The sequence below is a fragment of the Crassostrea angulata genome, chromosome 6, assembly GCF_025612915.1.
Source record: "Crassostrea angulata isolate pt1a10 chromosome 6, ASM2561291v2, whole genome shotgun sequence".
In the NCBI taxonomy this organism is placed as follows: domain Eukaryota; kingdom Metazoa; phylum Mollusca; class Bivalvia; order Ostreida; family Ostreidae; genus Magallana; species Magallana angulata.
In genome coordinates, this window is record NC_069116.1 from 5,707,372 (window position 1) to 5,734,361 (window position 26,990).

The following is a 26,990-nucleotide window of genomic DNA, read 5'->3' on the forward strand; positions in this document are numbered from 1 at the left end:
ACCTTGACCAAATTATCTTTGTTAATTGCCCGGACTCTTGTTTTCTTTTCATAGCAATATCAACTTTATACTGCACACGTTGAAGCAATTTCAACTTTATACTGCACAATTTGAAGCATAATCGACTTTATACTGCACACGTAGAAGAAATATCAACTTTATACTGGAAACGTAGATGCAATATCAACTTTATACTGCACACATAGAAGCAATATCAACTTTATACTGCACATGTTGAAGCAATATCAACTTTATACTGCACACGTAGAAGCAATATCAACTTTATACTGCACACGTAGAAGCAATATCAACTTCATATATACTGCACACGTATAAGCAATATCAACTTTATACTGCACACATAGAGTGCTTGTTGGCTGAGCTTGTGCAATGAGCTTAAAAAATATATCTTAATCTAATAAAGGGGACAAAGCATATAATCTGAAAAGCTTCTCATCGTAATATCTTTTATTATATTTATATTTACGGTATTATATTTATAATTCTCAAGTCTGTACCAATGACTCAAGGATCTTTTAATGATAACAAAATATAAGGGAAATCATCCCAGTTCATGTAGAACAGTAGAGTTTGTTGCATATTTATGCATACCAAGTACATGTATTGATTTGCAAAACTTAAATTGCAATTTATCCAGCAGTGTGTGAATATAAATTGAGTGATGCGTGTTATAGTGTATTGGAATATATTTTGTCAAGTGCACAACCAGGGATATGAATTTATTTTGGCAAATGGATTATAATACCGGTATCTCCAAATTTCAGCTTCATACAATAAAATAGGTTTAATAGTATGATAAAAAACATGAATTGTGGTTTTGAGATGAGACTATAAAATAATGTGTATAATACATATTTATCATATTAATGAAAGTACAAATAATGTTATCACAGTTTGGGTTGGAGAGATTGTTGAAATGTCCGCTCAAAGTTGGGGATGACTTGACCATCCCCAGCAGAAATGTTGACCCACTGTTGCCCATCCACAACCATATGCATCCTGTTCATTGATGGATACCTTTTGGGAAGGTCTTCCAGGGAACATTTCACGGTTAAGATTGGACTCTCACCAATTCTGTCCAGTTCCTCGGGGTATAATTCATCACCTGAAGTCAAGAAATTAGCAAAATATGGTCAATATACATCAAATGGAAATTCAGATGAAAGAGTTATCTTAAAATCTAAACTCAGGGGTCTTTAAGAATGATAAAGTCCCAAAACACTTGCGTTGTCTGTTAAAATGTACACTCTTAGAAAAATCTAGGTATTCCACCAAATAAATTGCAAAATACCCTGTGCATTACTTCTTTCATTTGGGGAGACTTTTTTGCAAATCTACAATAGTAAAACAGGATAGCAGCAACAGATACTCATTACCAAAGGATTTTTAGTAAAAATGGAAAACTAGTTAAATTTAAGCAGGCTGATTCACAGTTTTTGGCAACTAAAAGGTTCTCTCAAAAATCACAAAAACATCTTGCATATGATTAAAAGTTGGTCAACAGAGTTGTGAAAGTGAGAACGTAGGCTGACCTGGATACACAATAACGAAATCATCCTCACAGCCAACAACGACAGGAAAGTACTGTCTGACACGATGTTTGAGGGCCCTATCCCAGTTAAAACGATGAAGGTCCTCAACCAGCTGAAAGTGGAGGAGCCTGTGAACCTCATACACCTGGGGAGGGGCAAGAAGGCCCTTAGAACGGTAGTATTCGCTCAGCAGAGTGTCTGGGGCTATCCACTGGGGATGGAAAACATCACATTAAGGATGAATAAAGCATGTACTGGCAGAACAATTCGTCCATAAATTATGTTTTTCCAAACCTTTGCATTTTATGCAAATTGCAAAATTGATACCTACAAATAATGGGCATTATTAAAAGTATTTCATTTTCATCACCGTTGAAACATTTAGAATACTAGTAGCCATTTTTATCATTGAATTTTCTGTTAGTAACCTTTAAATCCACAGTCTCGTTGTTGTCGTGCATAGCCTCTGGAAGGTGGTCCACTACACACATGAAAAAGGCTGTGTCATATCGTCGCCTCGCTCCCTTCCCAGTATTTGATAGAGTCACTGGGGTCAACCAGTTCGACCACTCGGACAAAGACCATACGTCTGGAATCACATTTAGAGTACGGCACATTTTTATGAACTCTAATGGGTTTTTGTCCACACGTCTCCTCCACTCATCTGCTACCTGAGTTTCCATAGGAAAACTTGTACCCCAAACTGGCTTCCTGGGATAATCTGAGTTTAAGTGTGACTTGTCCTCAATACTTCTAGCAATAAGAACACCAGATTCTTCAAACGTTTCACGTATAGCACAGATTCTGAAAGCTAGCTCACTGGGAATGTGCTGGAACTCTTGGTCTCGTGTTCTGCTGAACATTGGGGGGCCAGTTCCAGCCGAAGTCAGATATTTAAACAGCTCTTTGCTCTCCGATTCGCCAAATTTCATGTAGAGGTCTAGCCATTCTGCCGAAAAGTCAGCGTCCTCCGCTATACCCCCAGGAAAAACATACACATTAGGCATGAACTTGCTTTTGTCTGACCTTTTCAGCATCAGCATCTTGTAGTTGTATTGCGATTGCTCTGCACCTGTACCTTCCAGCTGCAAGCCTCCACCGTTTACACCATTCGGTATAAGTTTAGAAGTCTTTGCTACTACAAGCAACGTTGCTGATTCTCGCCAATGCTTCAGTACAGCCGCCATTGTAGAATAGTGATGATAAATCTGGATTTTGAACCTTTTGTTGTTTACACAGTTTGTATACAAACTCGAGGTCGGTTTGTTCTTTTTGAGAAAACAGTAAACCATTTCAAGTTTGAGTTATACCGTGCGTGATCAACATACCTATACTTTAACTCAGATATGTTTAATCTTCTTTTATTGAAGGAATTATTTTTCTTGACTCACTTTCATTTTCAGTTTTTACTTTCACTTTCTGTATTTTCAGTTTGTCATCTCAATGTCGCCGAGCGGTCTAAACATGGCAGCCTATCGAGTCGAGTAAGAGAAAGTAGAATTTTTAAAGACCTTTATCCTTGTCATTTAGATTAAGACTATTTACCTTTTTTATCTGGCCTGCATTTTGCCGCGGAGAACACACCTTGAGAGTTCCTGCTGAACTCTTCACGGATAACAGAAAACGTCTGGCTGAAAGACTGAGAGCCACCAACAAAGTTCCAGCAGGGGCATATGTTCTCCTCCAGGGTGGGGAATCAGAAACCAGGCACTGTTCAGATCATGAACCCATTTTTAGACAGGCAGGTTTAGGATTTTTAAATTAATTTCAATATGAATTTGAGCTGATCATAGTCGTAGTTTTGAAGATTGAACTGAACTAAACTATTTAAGTGAACTCAGATCGAAATTGGGGATTCTCTAAAGGACAATATTGCCAGTGTCCACAATGCAGAAAAGACCTTTTTTGTATTGTGGACTTCAGCATTGCGAGTTGTCGTCAGTGTTTTTATCTAGTACAATGTAAGTAGTATTGTATCATTTATCTGAAATGACAGAACTAGCAGTAAGTGGTGCATACTATAAACCGGTATATCTTCTACGAACTAGTCATAACCTAGCCTCTGTACGATCTTGAATGCAGTATAGATATGGTCAAATGTTTAAGTCAAATGTGTAAACCAACTGTTTATACTTTAACTTAATTTAGAGCAATAATGAAATATAAATGCATAAACCATAACAGAAAAAATTACATAATCTGCTCCTATGAGTTACTGTATACACGGAAATATTCCCTTCCGTTTTTTTTTTTTGCCCTTTTAGCCCTCGATCATTGTCAGGATGCAGGTTTAGATTGTTTTAGACTGGTGAATTCAAATGTCTCAAATTTTCAATTCTCTCACAGACAACTGTGTCAGGACGAATTCAAGACAGTGTGAAATTGTGCACAAGTGTAGAGGGGAAAAAATAACAAAACATAAAAAAATTCTGGGTTTTTATTTTGCTGCAATGCCCATAATTTTTTTGTTTAAGTGATTGCTCAAGGTGCAATTTTGATTAAAGTGTAGTATAGAGTAAGGGTGCATTGATATAGAGGGTATTGAGGGTTTAAAGATAACAAAGATAAAAGTTCAAAACCTAAAAGTTGCATGAAAATATAATCTCAGAAAATAGAGTTCCTGTCAACAGGAGTCGTGCTTTCACTAGGCGTTTGGGGTGGAGGAACCTGATTTTTATGGTGCCATTGAGGTGGACACTGGGAGAGGAATTCTCTTCCCACCTAAACTTCCTGACGCCAAAGCTGTCTGGATGGGAAAGTATGTTATGTTGTTTTCAAGTGATACATTAACAAAACATCTTAGTTGATGAATTGATTTTTTTTTACACAATTTTGTTTTTTGAACACATTGAACACTTACCCAGTAAATCTTGATTTTTAGGTTGCTGGATGTAAAAGACTTCCAGGTCCGATATGGTGCGGATGAATCATTTTGGGCAGAGGATGTAAGAATTTGATATCTTAAATAATTTCTCTTTTACATCTAAAAAACAATCTGATACTTGTAGAATTACAGACCTTGAAACGTGCTACTACACCTCTAAAACGAACCGTACCGTTCCGTGCAAGAAACGTACAGTACCGTTCACAAAAAGAAACGTACCGTTCACAAAGCGTACCCTAACGTTACAAAACGAACCGTATCGTTCACAAAGCGCACCGTACAGTTCACAAAGCGAACCGTACCGTTCACAAAACGAACCGTACCGTTCACAAAATGAACCGTACCGTGCAAAAAGCGTGCAAGACCCGCCTCCAGACGGACAAAAAAGCGTACCGTACCGTGCAATAAGCGTGCAACTTCCATATACGGTTTATTGACCTAATGTCTTTCGATGAATACGGACGGAGATCATCGCTGACCAGTTAAGTTCAATATTTTGCTAGGTTTTGTTTATACGGGATTAGAAAACACTAAGATTTAAAACTGTTATTCTTATTAAAACAGTTATTACAAAATATTTTAATTTAATTTCCTTTTGAAGACCTTAATCATTTCATTTGGTTTTCGGTACATTCTTACATCGCCGATTTCTTAAACACTGTAAACTATTTATGTTCACACAATTCGTGGTTATACTATTTTGAAGATTTTATAAGAATGCCCACTTTAGTTACGCGGACCCAGAAAATTATCGGTGCTTTCAACGTGAAGTTAAATTTTTTGAAATCTGAAATCGTAAATGGGTACCTTTTAATTTATTTGTTCTGAGACAAATTCAAATTAATTTACCAAATATATTTATTAATCAATTGATATATTATATTATATTATATTATATTATATTATATTATATTATATTATATTATATTATGATTTACAACCAGTTTAAGATTGTATTCATACTGCTTCATTTATTGTTTACAATATTTATTAATAATGCATGATGGGGCATTTCCATAATTGAACGTAGTGAAAATAATTAATGTTTTTGTTAATTGTTGTAGTGTTTGTTTAGGTTTTCTAAGTTTTTGCTTAGGAACACATTTTAGAAATCCCTGTCAAATAAATTAGAAATTAACAAGATAGGAATCGACATTTCTTCTTCACAACCTAACGTTGTTGTGATGATGGATCCAAATATTTAGACATTTTTCATGCAATATTTTCATTGGATCTTTTGTATGCCTGGACTCCATCTCTGATCTGTGCCCCATCCTTCCCATAAGGTCTTGCTCGTCAATTCCACTCTGGTACAATGCAGTCAGGCACATGTTCTTTAACCAGAATGATAAGTGTAATTTCCCTTCAGTTCTGCACAATCCCAGATTATGTTATCATAGATTTAAGTTTAATAATTTTGACAGCCTGGATGCCTTACTATGGTGGTGACATAGGGCTCCCAGGTAAACTTGGAAGAAATCTGCCATACAGCAATCTCCTGCAACACAAAAACTCACAAAAATATAATATAAATGGTATCTAATGGACACACTTTTCATCTTGAAGAACTTTATCAGATCTGAAAACTTCCAACTATTTACGTCTTATAATAGAATTAGCAGAAAATGGGCTCAAGTTTTAGGACACGTACCCCCTCCCCCTCAGAGGGAATAATTCTGGATCATGCATGCAGGAAGTAACCAGGCAAGTCTTTAAGTAAGTGATGAGATGAAAGGGGCAAATCCAATATTTTCTACTGATAAAGTTATGAAAGAAACATGTTTTATGAACAGAATATGACTTACCAGACTGACCGTAATGCCTTATTTGTTTGTTGTATAACTTTCAATGTGCCAATCCTTCCTTGAAATTTTTGGTAGATCTACCAGTGAACTCGATGTATTTTCCACCATTGTCTTCGCCCGCAACAAATTGATAGCACTCAAAAGAATGAAATTCATTGTGTCCTCTCAAACCAAAATCTTCTTCAAAAATAGAAGAAAATAACAAACTGTAGTGTCTCTGCACATTTTCAAACATGTTCTTCTCCTATATTTTTTCTTTGTCTTTGTGCAGTATTAGGTTGGCCAGCTTATGTTTCCCACCAATGACGTGCCTATATATAGATTTCAATCTTTCATTGATAAATATATCACACCTCTCCTCTTTTCTGTCTTTTATTATGGTTATTGAGTTAACATTAAATTTATGTACAATGCTGGGTTTAGCATTTGAACTGAAAAATATATGGATTATTGTGCTTCTTATTGTGGAATTTTGGTCCTAATTATGATTCTAAATGTGATGTTTTAAATTGTATCTTTATTCTTGAGAGGCTTGAATTCAGACTGTGGGAATTACTGCAGAGAGGCAGCTTTTGGTTGAATCAGTGAGTAAGCATAATCAACCAATCAGGAATCAGTAAGTAATTATAATCAATCAATCAGATAAACTTTGAAGTATTTGATTTTTTTATGAATGAGTTAATTACTACATACAAATTTCTGAGTAACTTTGTATAGTTAAAAAAATCTGCTTCTTGATGCAAAGGAAATAAACTGCAATCCAATGTGGTTAACATCATTATTAACTTAAAAGTTCAGGATCTAAAACATTTTTATCAGTGTATAAAGAGTCCTTAGGATGCAAATACATTTTTCAGAATACATTTTGAATACATTTCATCCTGAATTTATTTTTATAAGATTAATTTAATCTGCTACAAATCTTTTTTTTTTTTTTGCAGATTCAAAGTTGACAATGCAATTTTACATCCGGAAATTTCTGAATGGTATTCCAATATTTCATGACATTCTGTCATTTTGTTGTTATCCTGAGTTAATGGTACCTCAATCTGTTAGTGTTTAATCATTTGATAAGGATACCAAAAAGTCTTCAAACTCTTCTTTTTCATTTGTTGACAGCCGAGTGTTTAAGACGGATCTGGAGCTAGAAGTAATGAGATTTTCAAACAAAATAAGCAGTGATGCTCACAAAAAGGTAAACTACATGTATACAAAAGTAAATAATTTAATACGTGATTGTCAGATTATAAAGTCCTTCTAAAATGTACTTCTTAGGCTGTTGAAAGTTACCAGTAATTCTGTTTTCAACGTAAATTGTGTTTCAGAAAAAACAAACAAACCCATATTTTAATTTGATCTTTCCAGTTTGATTTAACTAAAATAATGCAATTTGTAGAAATTGGAAATGTTCGTAGTACATTATGGACCATATAAATCTCAATGGGATAGTAAAAAAAGATCATTATCAAAGAGGTAGCTTGTAGCTTTAATACTCACTCTATTTGGACTAATATGAACGGATAATAATAATTTGTTTAAAAATTGTGTTTGTTTTAATTTTATTGCTCTTCCTCTTAGGTTTGGTATTTGGAAGTGACGTTAAATGTAGAATTAAGTTTAGGCAGCCTTTTATTCAAATGAATAAAATATCAAATGAATAACTAACTGAAAATGATTCCTACATTATTAGTTAAAATAATGCAAACACACAAAATAGATACACTGTCAAGAAATATTTGTTAAGAGGCTTGATTTATGTTTATGGTATTTTTAGTGTATTAAACCCTCAATGGCATAGAAACTTTTCTCATTGCCCGTTTACGGTAATAAATCTGAAAAATCACCTATAAAAAATTAAGCTTGGATATATATCGAAATCTGTACATATTTGTGGTAGATTGGCTTGACCAAAAGACCTCATCAGAACATTTCATAAATGATGAAGCAGAAGGACATTGATATTGTTGATAATCACAATCTAAGATAACTGTTACAATGTTATGGAATCTAACATACTCCTTGTGATGAATTTTAATTCCTTTGTCCGTCTGATTGCAGGTTATGCAGTGTGTCAGACCAGAGATGTACGAGTACCAGATGGAGAGGTAAATCTGAATTATCACTGTATTACTGGTTTACCCAACTTATTACGACATGGAAATGTTCTCTCTCTCTCTCTCTCTCTCTCTCTCTCTCTCTCTCTCTCTCTCTCTCTCTCTCTCTCTCTCTGAGCCATTATAGTGAAAAATTTGTACTCCTGAACGTTACCAAACCAGTGAAACCCTGCCAGCTAACAAGGTTTTTTATTCTGCCAACGTATGATTCCATGTATTTCTGTTTGTAGCATCTTCAAACACTACTGTCAGTTCAATGGTGGAGTCAGACTTATGGCCTGCACGTGCATATGTGGCAGGTACAATCGTATGTTTGATGTCTTGATGTTGTTTTCATTTCCACCCAGTTCAGAGTTCATATCAAAAACCAATGCATGATAGCAAGGCAATTGTTCACCTGTGTTTAAAATTGATTATATGCTCTCGAAAGTCCCCTTACATAATATATGTGAACTGTTCCAGTGGAGATAATGGATCCGTCCTTCATTATGGACATGCAAGTGCCCCGAACTCCAAACAAGTACAGGATGGAAACATGTGGTTAGTATGCAGTGCAGCGAGGGTTTTACGAAGCTGTATACAAATCTAGCTGGGCAGTGATGAAAGCCCTTAAACCTGGCGAGAAGTGGCAGTTTATATACACTATACAGGGAAATATTTGCTCTGTTTTATTTTCAGCCCTTATACCCTTGGTCGTCAAGACTGGGCGAATTCAGTTGTCTTACTTTTTACACAACTGAGTCTAGGCATATTCAAGATGGGGTGAAACTGTCTGCAAGTGACTTAGTGTACTAGGATGAAAAAAAAACAGGGCCAAAATAACCCAGTATACAGTAATAAAATGATGCAATGGCTATATCTTTCTTAATTTCAAAGTGCAATCAACAAATGAATACCCTAAAATATCTAGGAATCATCATTTAATTTTAAATGTCAGTATATGTCAGTATATGCAGCTAAGTGTTTCAGACATTGATCTTTATTTTGGTTTGACAGGTGTGTCTTGGGTGGATATGCACCTGCTTGCTGACAGAGACCACTTGGAGGAGCTGAAGAAATTGGGGCTCCTAAAGGGGGATGTGGAGGAGATGATGAAAGTGCGTCTAGGGGCTGTGTTCATGCCCCACGGTCTGGGGCACTTCATGGGGATCGACACCCACGATGTAGGCGGATATCCAGAGGTCTGTATTGGTGAAGAGGAAGTGTGACACAAAAAGTATCATTTATTGAATAGATTGGATAAATAAGTGAAAAAAGAATCATATAAGTAGGTTCAGTATTAACATAATAGGAAATTAAAACACTTTTGGATATTTTTTTTTTAATGAACATGTGCATGTTTATTTAATAAAAATGTCTAAGCGAAATGAATGCCTATACCAAAAAGTTCCAGTCTTTTATACAGGAGAATTTCATCAAATAGGACTTAGAACAACAGGCACCTAACGTTACAATTTTTACTTATAATAAAACATAAATAAGCGTATTTTTTTATGCTTTATTTCTATTATTACCATTCAATACAATAGTTCTATATATAAAGACAAACACACCAAAAAGACAGAACACAAACTTTCAATCTCACACTCATTCTAAATGTACAGTTACCACGGTTGCTAAGGGGTTACTGCAGTATATGATGCATGTCAAAATTACATGTTGATATAGATATATGTGTAATGCCCATTATAGCAAGTTAGCATATGGAGATGATTAAATATAATTAAACATGAATGTTTGCAATAAGATTTTCACCTAATAATAAATTCATCACATCTCATTTTTATTGCAAACAACTTTTTATCTGCCAAATAATATGCCAATATTGATTTCAATAATTCGCTAATATTCAGATCAGAACTTTTCCTTGATTTGTAAAAAATATATTGTTTTGCTAATAATATCAAAATATTAACAATATCATTTTTTCCTCTTGTATAGCCAAATAATACTTCACTTAATGAGAAGTTTACATAAAAATGACAATAAAATGACAAAAAATGCTCTAATTGCACCCATAATTGTTTACTCTTATGACAATAAAAAAACAAATGTTCAATTGACTCAGGTTCGTTTGTACAAAGATTGCATTTGTTATTGCATGTAATTTTGCAATTAAATAAATATTTGTTTGTTCCTATAATTCTATGGAATATCCTACATTCCAACCATAATAGTTTACTGTCTTTTGTATACTTTGATTTCCAACTAAATGTATCATCTAACTCAAGTAAAGTTTCCCATTTATGTTCATGTTTAGCACAAAAATGGATATCTTGAATGAACACATTATACACTTCTTTGTTATTTTTTTGTAAAATATTTATAGATGCTGGTAGGAGAGGAAATTGCTTATGTGCATAATAGTTGTCATTAATATGTAGACAAATGACTTTTTTTAAGCCAAGTACAGTGGTAAACTGCAGATTAACACCAAATTCATCAAGCTGGATAAACCCTCCAAGATCATAAAAAAAATCAGACAAATACATAAGGCCATTCTTATATAAACTTTCAAAAAACATTGATTTTTTTTTTATCAATTTTGATTTGAGGATTAAACCAGACAGGAATGTGTTGTGCATCCAATGATTTATGTACAATGTCAATGTAATCACTATATGATATTAAAGTTTCTTTCCAAAATAAGTTGTTGATACTATTTGAGAGATTTTTTGGATAATCGGATCCTAATTGCAAAAGTTTAGATATTGTACTTCTTGTAATTACGCTATAGAGAGTACTCAGTAGATTATCTGTTGATTGTAAAATTCTCCTGAACCAAGACAGTTTCAGTGATTTGAAGTAGGAATCTAAATGTTTCATTTGGAGCCCCCCATCAGTATACTTCTGAACTAATAATGCTCTTGATATTTTATCATTTTTTCCATTCCAAATGAATTGGAAAAAGGTTTTTTCCAGTTGTTTTAACCACTCTTTACTTGGTGTAGGCAATGTTATGAAAAGATTTGTCAATTTAGGTAGTAATATTGACTTTATAACAGTTATCTTTCCGAAGGGAGTTAACTGCCTTTAATTCCAGTTATTAATTTCCTTGATTATCAAAGAAAGTTTATGATCAAAATTTATTTTTGTAATATTATTTAGACTTGAGTTGAATTTAATTCCTAATACATTGAAATCCTCGTTTGTCCATTGTATTTTAAAACTACAGCATAAAATATCCTTGTTTCCTAACTTTGACCCTATCCAAATGGCCTTGGTTTTTCCGAAGTTTGGTTTTAACCCTGAATATTTTGAAAATTGAAAGAGAAGATCTAAAGCTGATTTTAAACTTTTTTCTGTTCCATCTAAAAACATAAATGTATCATCCTCATATTGAAACAAATAGAAATCTCTGTGTATGTGTATTCCTTTGATATGTCTATTTTGTCTTATCATAATACCCATGATTTCTACACATATATTAAAAAGATATGGTGAAATAGGATCTCCTTGTCGACATCCGCGCCCAATATTGAAAAAATCTGAAAAAATTCCATTTTGAATCACACATAACTTTGCATCTATATAAAGTGTTTTCACCCATCTAATAATATTTGGACCAAAATTGAAAAATTTAAGTGCTTTGAACATAAAAGACCATGATATCGAGTCGATAGCTTTTTCAAAATCAATTAGTAATATCATTCCAGGAATTTGCCCTATTTTTTTTTTCATTAATAATATCATAAACAAAACGGATGTTTTCTCCGATAAACCTACCCTTTAAAAAACCCTTTTGATTTTCATTTATAATGTAGTCTAGTACCTGTTTTAGTCTGTTTGCGATACATGCTGATATTAGTTTATAAGATACATTTAAAAGTGATATTGGTCTCCATTTTTTAAAATATTCTCTACATTTATCTTCTTTTGGCAAGATAAATATTATTCCTAGTTTCTGAGTTGTTGATAGTAGTTCCTTTTCAAAGCCTTCATTAGCTGACATTACCCAGAAGTGGCATATATCTTTCCAGAAAAATTAAAAAAAATTCGGCGGTAAAGCCATCTGAACCTGGTGATTTATCGTTTTTCATATTTTTCAGAGCTTCTAGGGCTTCTGAATAGGTTATTTTTCCTTCTTGTTTTTCACGCATATTACTATCAAGTATGTTTACCAAGCTTTTATCTATAATTTCTTCTATATCAACATCATTCAAGTCATTATCTTTATTGCTTTATAAGGTTTGATAAAAGTATTTAATTTCATTAAGTATTTCTTGTTGATTTGTGATTAAAACTCCACTGTCATTGGCAATTTTGGATATTGTTTTGTTTATATAATTTCGTTTTTCAAGTGCAAGGAAATATTTAGTAGGCTTTTCGCCCTCTTCAATCCATTTAGCACGAGCTCTTACCATTAAACCTTTCATGTGTTCTTTTCTGATTAATTCTAACTCATTTTGCAAAAGAATAAGTTCATCATTATTAGTTACATATTCATTATTTCTTATAGTATTCATCTTTTCTTCTATTTCTTTTTGCTTGTATACTTCTGAATTGATAATGCTCTTGATATTTTATCATTTTTTCCATTCCAAATGAATTAAAAAAGGTTTTTTCCAGTTGTTTAACCACTTTTTACTTGGTGTAGGCAACGTTATGAAAAGATTTGTCAATTTAGGTAGTAATATTGACTTTATAACAGTTATCTTTCCGAAGGGAGTTAACTGCCTTTAATTCCAGTTATTAATTTCCTTGATTATCAAAGAAAGGTTATGATCAAAATTTATTTTTGTAATATTATTTAGACTTGAGTTGAATTTAATTCCTAATACATTGAAATCCTCGTTTGTCCATTGTATTTTAAAACTACAGCATAAAATATCCTTGTTTCCTAACTTTGACCCTATCCAAATGGCCTTGGTTTTTCCGAAGTTTGGTTTTAACCCTGAATATTTTGAAAATTGAAAGAGAAGATCTAAAGCTGATTTTAAACTTTTTTCAGTTCCATCTAAAAACATAATTGTATCATCCTCATATTGAAACAAACAGAAATCTCTTTGTATGTGTATTCCTTTGATATGTCTATTTTGTCTTATCATAATACCCATGATTTCTACACATATATTAAAAAGATATGGTGAAATAGGATCTCCTTGTCGACATCCGCGCCCAATATTGAAAAAATCTGAAAAAATTCCATTTTGAATCACACATAACTTTGCATCTATATAAAGTGTTTTCACCCATCTAATAATATTTGGACCAAAATTGAAAAATTTAAGTGCTTTGAACATAAAAAACCATGATATCGAGTCGATAGCTTTTTCAAAATCAATAAGTAATATCATTCCAGGAATTTGTCTTATTTTTTTTTCATTAATAATATCATAAACAAAACGGATGTTTTCTCCGATAAACCTACCCTTTAAAAAACCCTTTTGATTTTCATTTATAATGTAGTCTAGTACCTGTTTTAGTCTGTTTGCGATACATGCTGATATTAGTTTATAAGATACATTTAAAAGTGATATTGGTCTCCATTTTTTAAAATATTCTCTACATTTATCTTCTTTTGGCAAGATAAATATTATTCCTAGTTTCTGAGTTGTTGATAGTAGTTCCTTTTCAAAGCCTTCATTAGCTGACATTACCCAGAAGTGGCATATATCTTTCCAGAAAAATTAAAAAAAATTCGGCGGTAAAGCCATCTGAACCTGGTGATTTATCGTTTTTCATATTTTTCAGAGCTTCTAGGGCTTCTGAATAGGTTATTTTTCCTTCTTGTTTTTCACGCATATTACTATCAAGTATGTTTACCAAGCTTTTATCTATAATTTCTTCTATATCAACATCATTCAAGTCATTATCTTTATTGCTTTATAAGGTTTGATAAAAGTATTTAATTTCATTAAGTATTTCTTGTTGATTTGTGATTAAAACTCCACTGTCATTGGCAATTTTGGATATTGTTTTGTTTATATAATTTCGTTTTTCAAGTGCAAGGAAATATTTAGTAGGCTTTTCGCCCTCTTCAATCCATTTAGCACGAGCTCTTACCATTAAACCTTTCATGTGTTCTTTTCTGATTAATTCTAACTCATTTTGCAAAAGAATAAATTCATCATTATTAGTTACATATTCATTAATTCTTATAGTATTCATCTTTTCTTCTATTTCTTTTTGCTTGTTTACTCTATTTCTTTTTTTTCTCGAGCTGTACTCAATTGTATATCCTCTAATATGGAGTAAGATCTGCTCAAAGAAGGACTGGTAATCAATAGTTAGAGATAACAGGGCATCAGGTATTTGTTCTATAGCTTCCAGTGAGTCTGATTTTTCTGCATACTGATGTTTTAGAGAAACTATAACTTTTTTCACCCCAACTACATATTCTTTATCTTTCAACAGAGAATTATTAAATTTCCAAAATCCCCTCCCTCTGACAAAATGTGATAAAACAATATCAATAAGTACAATAGAGTGGTCTGACATATCCCCTTTATCTATTTTTGCTTTATGTACAAAATTTAACAAATGTGAAGAGACCAAAAAAAAAAATCTATTCTGTTTTTTTTATTGGATGGACCAAACCATGTATACTGTTTTTGATCTTCGTGCAAACTTCTCCATGGGTCTTTTAAGTTAAGTTTTTCTATTAATTCTAACACTATTTTCCTAGCTTTTGGATTTCCTTTGAGTTTGCAGTTATAAGAATCTAGAGATGTTTCTTGAACTAAATTAAAATCTCCACCTATAACAACAAAGTCTCCATAAAAGTTTTCAACCTTACTTTGAATATTTTCATAAAAATCAGGTGAGTCACGATTAGGGCCATATATAGTGATAAGAAGGATATTGTATTTTTCTATCCTTAGATCAATGGCTAAATAATTACCAATTTCATCAGTTGTTACTTGAATGATTTCATATTCAAAATTATTATTAAATAAGATTGCCACCCCTCTGGAGTCAGTTTTACCTGGGCTAATAAAGATTTCATATTCCCACATTGATCGTCCCATATTAACATCATCTTCTGTGAAATGTGTATCTTGTAAAAAATAAATTGACTTTTGTTTCTGTTTCAAAAAGTTAAAAACATCCCTTCTCTTTTCTATACCATGCAGACCTCTACAGTTAAAAGATAGTTAAGACAAACTCATTAACCGTTATCATAGAAAATGTTAAGAATATATTGCAGATTTTCTTAAATGAGAATATGCATTATGTATGACTGAAAATGACTCATGAGAAGAGAAGAGACACGTACATTGACACAAACATGTAATTCCACTCTGTACATTTTTTTCTCTCATACTAACACACAAACTGAAAAACATATATACAATGAAAAAATAACACTGAGCATGATTTAAACCCCCCAAAACGGCCCAATCAAATCGATAGGGCTCTGAAATTTTCCCAAACCCATAAACAAATAATAAACTTACAAATGCAAGCATTTGTTTTTACTACATTGTGTCCCTAAACCGGAAGTTCTATTGTACACAGTTCTTACCCTTGGAAACCAAGTCTAAATACGGACGGAAACGATAGTTCCGGAATAGTCACATTATTTTTCGATGTCATTTACGACTTGATCTACAAGTTCCCTCATTAGACCAAACTGTGCAACACCAAGGTGCTCACCGCCATACCATCTTGTAATGACACACGCAATACTTTCATGGCCGCGTTCCTCAAAGTGCTTTAGTAGATTCCTTCCTGAACCAAACTCCCCATCATCCACCGATCCATCGATCACCTTACCATCCTTGTCCCGGAAGCGGTACACTAGAATGCGATGGTGTGCTTGTGCATGCCTCGGCAGAGAGCACAGCATTTTGTAAAAATTGCGTACTTCACCATAGGTTTTGACGGGGGTCCCGCTAGCCACGAATCTACTCCCACGTTCACGTTTTTCTTCCGAAGTTACTACTGGTATTTCCTGTAGCTTGTCTAATTCATCTTCGTCGCACTGTAGAACATCTTCAGCCCGGGGGACGAGTACTTTTTCTCTGAATACATTTCCGTTGTTTTTGAAAACAAGTTTGTTTCCTCTTACACGCGTTTCTACGTTTTGAGACGTGTATTTACGTTGGAGCTCAAACAGATGTTTCCTCTCCTCCACTAGGGCTGCCGGGAATTGTTCGGATACATGGAAAGGAGTTTCTTTTGATGAACGCCTGAAATCCCTCTGAATTAGTAGAATTTCCTCCTTTTTTGTCATAATGCTCTAACTTCCCCACTATTGTGCGTGGTACCGGTCCGCGCCTGGGTGGGCCAATACGATGTATGCGAACAAACTTTAGATCTACACCATAAACCTTTTTAATGGCACTTGGGATATCCAGCATAAGGTTCTCATTGGAACTTTCCTTGAATCTATGGATTAGTATTATATAATATATATATTAGTCTCGCATGGAGCGGCTTTTAAGGTCAATAATTTCTCTATCTTGTTCGCTAACTTTTCTATCAAGCTTAATGACTATTGCCACATTTGAATATTGTAATTTTCTAATAAGTTCTTCAATCTATTAACAATACAGAGATGTGTACTACATTTACCAATGTGGTTTGCAGAGTACCGTATCTGTTTATAATGTAGAGAGAAGTGACAAACCCGGACTGAAGTCGCTGCGGACAGCCAAGGAGGTGAAATTACGGATGGTGCTGACCTATAACCAGGGGTCTACTTCATAGATGTGGTGGGTAACTGGCGATAATAACAGGTGTCTAGGGATAGGACTAAAACAACAACCAGAGTTGTATCATATTAATCTTGTTTTAAGACAGAGAGTATATAATTTTTAAGGTCTACATATTGTTTAAAAGTATATTTTGTTTAGGGCTAGTACCAAAAAAAAAAAGAAATAGATAACCATAGCTGCATTATATTTTGTTTTAGGACAGAGAGTATTGAATTTATAAGGTCTGCATTTGAACTTTATAAGGTCTGCATTTCGTTTTAAACATATATTGTTGAATATTTTTACATTTTTTATTTTTGCAATTGTTATGTTATGTTCACACTTAGTCTTTTTTCACGAGGTGCATCATACTGGTTTTGCATTAAGACGAATTTCCTATTCCTATGTTGTGTTTGCTTTCAGCTGCTGCACGCTGCCCTGAGAGATCTACAGCAGTCCAAGTTTATGTGTCGTGAGGTCATTGACCAGTATCGAGGATTCGGAGGGGTAAACCTTTAATTTCATCATATATCTTATTCTGTGGTTGAATACAATCAGTCTTCATGTTTCTAAAGTCATTATTTCTCAATACTGAGCTGGGATTATTTATGCAATTCCACAAGCATTTCTGATGGTGTCTTTTCTTAAAAGAGGCTCAAAATGTGTTGTACTTCATCTTATTGTAGCATTTGTGTGCAAAATTTGAATTAAAGGTCATATGAAACGATTTTTAATGAAAATTTGTTTTATGCGGAAATGTGTCAATAAAGGTATAATAAACAAGAAATTAATTATTCAATAAAAAAATAAAGAAAGATTAAAGCGTTGCAGGTGATCAAAGGTACTCGATCCCAAAAATGATTTCCGATGTACGCGGCTTATCTCCCTTTGTGTGTGACGTCAAAAAGACCCACTGAGTGTAAACAAGTATTGTGCGTGACGATAGTATATAGCAAAATTTTGCTGCATTTCTTTGAAAATGCCTCAATGTGCTGCATTTAACTGCAACATTCGGTCACAGAAGGGTGTGGCAATGTATCTTTTCCCAAAAGATCCAAAATTTAGAAGAATTTGGGTACATAATCTTCGACGAGATGGGTTTGTAGCTACGAAGACTTCAAGGTTATGTGCGAGACATTTCACCGATGACCAGTTTTCAATACACCCATCTGTGGCAAAAAAAATGTGGATACAAAATAATTGACCTGAAGCCAGACGCTGTGCCAACGATCTTTGACTTCCCAAAGACTGAAACCAAGACGAAGATGCGAAGAAAATCCACGGCTTCCTTCAAGCGAAATGCTTTGGAAGTATGTACAGTACATGTAATGCGGAAATATAGGCTTAGTAACAGATAAATTAAAACACTGTATAGAATTTTGCACTTCATTACACACGAATTTTGAAGACATGTATCTACTGAAAATGGTTATATCACATAATCATTAAGACCACCGAACATTAACTGGCAAAATTCGAAATATACACCTGTTACGGCAAAACATTTTAAATGGGTGTGGACAAATTGACGCGGACGTCTGAGAAAACATTAGATTGAAGCTTATTACGTATACAGCAAGTTAGAAACGCTGAGATGGATTCAAAATGCACTTCCTATAACTACAGTTTCAATCCAATGTTTTCTCAGACGTCCGCGTCAATTTCCATAGACATAGCACTGAAATAAAAATTTAATCAATGCACATTCCGTAACAAGAATTTTTTTACTAAACATACAAAATACAAACAAACGATAAAAAAATCCCACATGTATCCCCCCCCCCCAAAAAAAAATGATATATATATATATATATATATATATATATATATATATATATATATATATATATATATATATATATATATATATATATATATATATATATATATATATATATATTTCTGCATATTCATAGAATTTGGTTTTATTGAAAATTGATGAAATATTTAATAAAACGTGAACATCAAACATTATAATTTTGTGAATTTCAGATTTGTAATGCAATAGACAAATCGCCTACACAATTTCCAAAACCAAGTGCTATGGGGAAATCACAGACTTCTGTCATGGGTGCTAGTCTTGCAGATCCATGCCTGTCAAACGAACACGATTTCGGCATGAGAGGTACAATGGAAAGGGGAACTGTTGCATCAAATATGTGTGTTTTTCGTGTAAACTACATATTTTTGTCGCCGAATTTTCTATTTTTATAAATTTTCTGATAGAGTCTTCGACAACACTGAACTGCGATTCAAATGTCACCCAAACGTTCCATGCATTCACCCAAACTTCTAACGTAAGTTTTTTTTTAAATTAAATATTCATTTCTTATAAATATTTTGATTAAAAACAAATGTACTATCAACTAAACTGAAGCAGTCATGAATAGGACCAACTCTATTTCTATTATTTAATTTGAATATCGATATGCAGGAGAGCCAAAACATCAGTATTCAGGCATCTCCCCAAACAAGAGAAATTGGAATACAAGTAGATATATATGGCAGTGAGAGGGACACAGTAGAAACAGAAGAAGAGCCGGATGACAATTTGGTGGAATCTGATTCCGAAATGGACGACTCGGACATAGAGTGGAGCCTGCCTAATGAGGAAGATGATGAAGAGATGAAGCCAAAGAATGTAAGCAGTATATGTGGTGACACCAAATTCATTGTTTATAAAAGCAGCCTTTTATATATATATATATATATATATATATATATATATATATATATATATATATATATATATATATATATATATATATTTCTGCATATTCATAGAATTTGGTTTTATTGAAAATTGATGAAAAATTTAATAAAACGTGAACATCAAACATTATAATTTTGTGAATTTCAGATTTGTAATGCAATAGACAAATCGCCTACACAATTTCCAAAACCAAGTGCTATGGGGAAATCACAGACTTCTGTCATGGGTGCTAGTCTTGCAGATCCATGCCTGTCAAACGAACACGATTTCGGCATGAGAGGTACAATGGAAAGGGGAACTGTTGCATCAAATATGTGTGTTTTTCGTGTAAACTACATATTTTTGTCGCCGAATTTTCTATTTTTATAAATTTTCTGATAGAGTCTTCGACAACACTGAACTGCGATTCAAATGTCACCCAAACGTTTCATGCATTCACCCAAACTTCTAACGTAAGTTTTTTTTTAAATTAAATATTCATTTCTTATAAATATTTTGATTAAAAACAAATGTACTATCAACTAAACTGAAGCAGTCATGAATAGGACCAACTCTATTTCTATTATTTAATTTGAATATCGATATGCAGGAGAGCCAAAACATCAGTATTCAGGCATCTCCCCAAACAAGAGAAATTGGAATACAAGTAGATATATATGGCAGTGAGAGGGACACAGTAGAAACAGAAGAAGAGCCGGATGACAATTTGGTGGAATCTGATTCCGAAATGGACGACTAGGACATAGAGTGGAGCCTGCCTAATGAGGAAGATGATGAAGAGATGAAGCCAAAGAATGTAAGCAGTATATGTGGTGACACCAAATTCATTGTTTATAAAAGCAGCCTGGAGCAGCTCCTTCCCTCCCAATGCTTGCTCTGTGGAACCCCCAAGCAGGACACTGACTTTGAATGGCGTGCGTTGGGCACTGTTGTGCACATCCAGTCAACATGCAACAGATGCGATTGCCTATGGGAATGGGCCAGTCAGCCATTTACAGGAATGATGCCATGGGGTAATTTGGTTTTTGCTGCCGCAATCCTGTTTAGTGGCGCAAGTCCACTCAAAGCTATAAACACATTAAAGTTTGCTGGAATTCAGTGTTTCAGTAACAGGACATATTTTTCCCTGCAGCAACTCTACCTAGTCCCAGCTGTTGAAATGGTGAGTTGAAATGTTTATTAAAAAATAGGACAGAAAAAATACTGTATGAAATTCTTATTTTTACGAGTACTTAATTCCGCGAGTCCGTTGTTTTGTATTAAATCGCAAGACTATAAAATCGCAATAACCAATGTTGGTTATAATTTCCTATAGTTCAAAACTATCAGAAAAATAAAATTAAGCGAGACTTTAAAATCTGCGAGGGTTGCTTCTTACGATTTTACGCGGAAATTGATTTCTCGCGTTTAATTAGGAATCTACAGTATATGCATCAAAATTGTTTCATTGAAATTAATGAAAATGCATTTAAGAATATAACAGGAAATTTCTATTAAACATATGAAATGTCGAATATCGAAGAAATTCAATCCATCATAGTTTCATGGTTTAATTATGCATTTTATTCACAGGTATGGCAGAAAAATCAGCAGGAAATGTTCGATTCTCTTAGAGAAAGAGGGCTTCCGGTAAAGTTAGGGGGTGACGCAAGATGCTGTTCACCGGGCCATACAGCGAAGTTTGGGTCGTACTCCCTCATGAACCTGGACTCATCAAAAGTTCTAGATGTTCAGCTGGTCCAGGTATTTTCTTTGTCGTTAAAAGCAGCTATCATGTTTTATATAAAATGTATGATTAATTAAACAGTTTTACTGCATTGTGTAGTATTTGTTAGATTTGTACTTCTGTAGTTAAATAATTAAAATTGTTGATTGTATTTACTCAGAGCAATGAAGTACACAGTTCTTATCATATGGAACTGGAGGGGTTGAAGAGAAGTTTGGCACGACTGGAGGAGGAAGACATCGACATCTCACATCTTGTGACTGATCGACACAGTCAAGTGAAATGCTATATGAAAAGAGATCAACCGCATATCGTCCACCTGTTTGATGTTTGGCATGTTGCGAAAGGTATTACAGTCGTAAATTTATTTTCATTTAATGTCGTATTATATATAAATATGTATTTCATTCTGTAACATTTTTAATTTTTTTTATTTCTAAGGTGTGTACAGGAAGCTACACGCAATATAAAAAAAAACGCTTATGCGATGTAGTTGGTGAATGGTCTCACTCCATCAGCAACCATTTATACTGGTGTGCTGCATCCAGCAACGGTAATGGTGATCTGATATCACAGAAATGGCTTTCCATTCTTAACCACGTCGTAGATGTTCACGAGGGACATGGCGACCTTTATCCCAGATGTTTACATGGACCTCTAGATGATAGGGATTGGATAAAGCAAGGTACCTCTCAGAATATAACTAAGGTTGCATATTGCAACCGCTATGATCTATATTGGCACATACGGTGTAACGTTTACTATGTTTGTTTAATTTTAAATAGGTTCCAAAGCATATGTGGAATTGGAGGCCGTTGTTAAGGGGAAACTATTAGTTAACGACATTCAAAAACTCTCCCATATTGGCCAGACATCCAGCCTGGAATCCTTCCATAAAGTAGTTTGCGCTTTTGCACCTAAAGCTGTGCATTTCTTCTTCAAACAGATGCAGGCTAGGTAAATATACAATAAAATATAACGATAAAATAGAAATAGCTATATTTCTCAGATACAAATTAAAAAAAAAAATATATATCCCAATTATTTATTCGTGAATGTGCATTTTTAACATCCGATTTAATATTTAAAAAAAAAATGTTTCAGATTATTCCTTGCAGCTATGCATTTTAACGAAAATAGCTCAAGACAGCAGAGCATGACAAAGGATGGGAATAAGCAATACGCCGTTTCATATCCCAAAGGAAGAGGTGGAGAAGGTGTAGCCAAAGAAGTGAAAGTTGATCAAACCTTCAGTAAGTTTTAACAAAAAGTAAATAATTTTCAAATATTTATTTTTTCACAATTTAACGCAATCCTTCTGCATATTTTAGATTACATTGCTGATCTTATGGACGCTGTGGTGGAATTGCGGGAGCTAAACGACAGCTACACTAAAGCAAGGGATGCCATTGACCGCCATGTGCAAGTCCCTCCCCCAATTGCACAGAGCACCCCGAAACCACCGAAGGACGTTACAATTCAGAGACACACAACACGTTTTAATTAAAACTTAAGGCTAAAGCAATTTATTTTCATATCTTCTTATTTTTATAATGTACAACATTCTTAATAATAATTTTGAATGAGTCGCCGAATATTATACGTTAGCGAGGTTCCCCGGGATACCGAAATCCGCAATATTGTTGGCTTGGAAATTTCTGTCTTATAGCTGTCACTACACAAGCTGGCAGTATGCGTCGGTTGTGTCTTCCTAAGCGCCGCCAAATAAATCTTGCAAACCGACGATATGCTAAATGTCGATACAGCCTAAAAACAAAGTCATAAACTATGTTATGAAACAAACCATTTTTTTTCAATTGCATGGAGCATTGTTTTTGAAGGAGAAACAGACCTACAACATCATGACACTGAGAAAAAGAAAACAAACAGAAAACAAGTTAATATAATTCCTATATGTTTTTTTCGTAGGGCAAATGGATTTTAATAAACTTCAATTAAATATTTTATACAGATCCCCCAAAAGTGGATGACCAGCTCGCTTGATAATTGAAATTTTAATGTAGCCCCCCCCCCCCCGGGCCCCTCCCTTTCATCGTTGCTACAATGTGTGCAGGTTGTAAAATATGCTTTTGTGAATTTTGTAATTTCGTTACTAACACTGGCTTATTTCACGGTACCAGTTTTTTTATATTCTTGGATCAGTTTACTTTAGTATGTTGTAAATCTTACTCATGGATTGGCTCATCGTTTCCCAGGGGTCCATTGTTTTGGATATATTCATAGTAGGAGACATCTAGGACGTAGTGATTCAGGCAATTCACTGCAAAGCTAGGATGCTGGATAATACAGTCACATGCTATTTCTTCCATGCGACTGCATACTTCAGCGATGTCGTGACAGCATTTACATTCTCTAGCTGTGTCCATAATCACACAGTTGCCACATTTACACCTATAATATACATTGATTAATTACTGATTATTATTAATGATTTATGTTTATTTGTATTGGAAAGTGCAAACATAAGAACAGTAGGTCTTGATATTTTATTTGCGTTATACTTAACCAGTTAGTATCTGTGGGCAAAGGAAATTGACCCATAGGCTGTCCAAGATCATCTTCTTCATCTTCCGATGAAGAACCAAAGTCATCCGTGTGTTGGGCGTTATTTTTGACTGGTTCGAACTGATACGGCTGTACCACGAAATCGGGTAGATCGTCAGCAAATAAAGATTCTTCCATGTCAATGGTATTGAGCAGATTTTGATCAATAAAATAGCGTAAAATCACTCTATTTTCATAACATTGTTTACATCAGTGGGTCTTTGTGACGTCATAATCAAGAACGATAAGCGAGTAACAATTTTTTTAATTGAACAAGTTTACACCATTATTACATACTAAAGCGACTTAGAAAAAAATTTTCTTTACGTATTTTAGTTTAAATGTGAATCAATCTTTATGTTTTTGAAGTAAAATACCACTGTTAAAAATCGTTTCATATGACCTTTAATAAGATTTTTTGAAAAAAACCTTGCAAAAAATATACAGTTTGCTGCTATTCAAGTTTTAATATTCAGTTGTCTTAGGGAGTATTTTTCTTTGTTTGATATCAGTATTGTAAAATATTGGCATACTTTCTCTCCTCTGTCTGGCAAGTGCACATCGTTATTAATCTAGTATACATTACATACGTTATTTAGTTAAATACACAAATACCGGTAAATGTGTTTCCCATGGAAGAGGATCCAAGTAAAATTTACTTTGCATGATTTGAAAATAATATATTACCGTAAATGCAATTTACATAAAATGACATGAATTTTAAGTGAAAATTTCTCGAGTGAAATACATACAAGTACTTTTTTCATGAGAATTTAATGCAGGAAATTTCATGATTTTTTTTTCTCCCATTTCTCTGCCAATCAGTGCTTCCTGTTTATATAACATGGTGCTTGCCCTGACAGGTTCGTATTGAGGATGACATCGCAGTGACGGATGACGGAATGGAACTACTGACCTGTGTACCACGGACCGTGGAGGAAATCGAGGCGTGGATGGCCGAAGGAAGACAGCGCCCGCAAGTGCCTCTTCCCCAGGACTGTGTCAAATCAGGATAATTCATCTGACTATTCTCCGCTTAGAGTCACAACGAACAGATTTTTGAACTTTTTGGACAGATGGGGTTATATATTCTGTTAAATATTATTCCAGTATTGAAAGGGAAGGATTCTTATGTTTAATGTGATTAAATTAACTCTTCGCTGTGCATACAACAGTATATCATGATTCTTTGATTTTTTTTTAAATATTTGTTTAGTGACTACAATTCTGCACATAAATACTTAGTTCATTCAATCATCCAGTTTCATGCTGTAGAAAAATGACTGAGTATTACTATTGAAAGTATTACTAAACATCAGCTGCATTATGTTGCTCAGGAAAAAGTACTAAAATATATGACACCTTACTGTCATATGTACTGATCATAAAATAGGACAAGTTGTGTTTCGGTAATTTTTCTGTGATAAATCATTATCCGATGACCAAGTTGTTGTATATCCCATGTGTATGCCTTTTATTTTTCTTTAAGTGCCATATATATTATATCCAGAGGACTCGTTACTCTTAATGATTATTGTATGTATTACTTAAAGAAAGTGAACATGAAAAAATTATCAAGGGCTCAAATTTGTCTGTTTGATGTGTATAATGATATCTGAAAACCGTTTAGACAGAGCTTTCCTCAGTAAAAAGATATACCACTTAGAATTACTAATTCTTGCAATCCATGAGCGCTGCCATATTGTTAAAATCATTACCTCCCTGCTGGGTTATCTCTAAGCATCTAAGAGAGGGCAGCACTGATGCTGCCGTCAGTGAGACACATTGCATTTTTACACACGTGTAGTAACAGGGATAAAATGCCATCATCAAAATGTGAATGGAAACTTGAAAGGAATGTAAAGGGTTGTCATTTTAAACAATGTTTATGGAGGAAGATTTTGGATCTCAGAATGATGCATTCCAACCAGCAGTTAATGTGACATGTAACTAGAACGGAATGTCCGTGGATCATTGTTATTGTGACCTATTTTTTCTTGCACTCGGGAATTTCTTGTTTATGAGTTTGAACATTATGTGTGCTACATAGATGAGCACACAAGGTGCATTGCACAGCATCCTGACTTTTAAAAAGTGTCTTAGTCCTGTTATTCTTCTGACAGCATAAACAGAACCGGCGTACATATCATCAAGATCTTATGTATAAAAAAAAAACAAATGAGAAAAATTTCCAGGGCATTTAGATAAAAAGTAACGGTAAGAAACCCCACATGGAAAATGGAATTACAATTTTATATTAATTTAAATTGAAATCTAATATAAAACAGCATTTTATTTATGTAAACACTGACTGCCACATGCATCTCCGTACAAAAACATCTGGAATGTGATGGTCTTATATTTCACAAATTAATTTATCTATATTCATTTTTTGTACAAATCATAAATAGTTATCTGAGGTTCATTTATAGAAATGTACTAAATCCTTGTCTTCTCATGACAGTACACAAAATTTTTCTTCACATCAAGGCATAATTTTTCTCCTCAACTTTTATCAACTCTGTACATAAACACTGGCCTAGTTCCAACATTGACCCAGTCACCAGCAACAATGTGGCTTATCTACGTAAGAGAACAGATGCATGCTGGGGAATAATGGATTACCTCCATAAACCTTTCACTGAGAGTGTTAAATTGATAAAATCTCTTGATAGAAATAAACAAATAGGTAACAGACCTCATTTTTAAGTTTCAAAAGGCTTTTATAATTTATTAAGCAACAATTATTTTTTTCATGTTCACTTCCTACAAAAATCAAATGAGAAATATATATCTTAATATATTAGAACAAATTTGTGTTGGTTGTATCATGGAGTCACATCATATGTCTCAATAAAATTAGAAAACAATTTACATTAAAGACAATTTGTAACTATCTTTTAGGAAATTGTATTATTTTTCTTGTTGACAAATATATTCTGTGGAACAATTTAATGGAACATTTTCAAGGGTCAAAATCAGACTTCA

At 33.8% G+C, this 26,990-nt stretch overlaps 2 protein-coding genes and 2 pseudogenes across 2 annotated transcripts; 2 read left to right on the plus strand and 2 right to left on the minus strand.

Annotated features, from left to right (window-relative positions):
• Window positions 1-479: 479 nt before the first annotated feature.
• Window positions 480-3,085, minus strand: LOC128190309 (acyl-coenzyme A diphosphatase NUDT19-like). Its single transcript, XM_052862328.1, has 3 exons — window positions 1,982-3,085; window positions 1,554-1,764; window positions 480-1,126 (listed from the first exon to the last, which is right to left on the minus strand). Exons 1-3 carry the CDS (start codon window positions 2,843-2,845, stop codon window positions 909-911), a joined length of 1,293 nt encoding a protein of 430 aa, XP_052718288.1. The 5' UTR covers window positions 2,846-3,085; the 3' UTR covers window positions 480-908.
• LOC128190927 (xaa-Pro dipeptidase-like) lies at window positions 3,018-25,552 on the plus strand (annotated as a pseudogene).
• LOC128190317 (uncharacterized) lies at window positions 20,254-22,949 on the plus strand (annotated as a pseudogene).
• Window positions 22,948-24,405, minus strand: LOC128190314 (P2X purinoceptor 7-like). Its single transcript, XM_052862332.1, has 3 exons — window positions 23,965-24,405; window positions 23,628-23,849; window positions 22,948-23,204 (listed from the first exon to the last, which is right to left on the minus strand). The coding sequence occupies exons 1-3, from the start codon at window positions 24,138-24,140 to the stop codon at window positions 23,042-23,044; spliced, it is 561 nt and encodes a 186-aa protein (XP_052718292.1). The 5' UTR covers window positions 24,141-24,405; the 3' UTR covers window positions 22,948-23,041.
• Window positions 25,553-26,990: the final 1,438 nt, after the last annotated feature.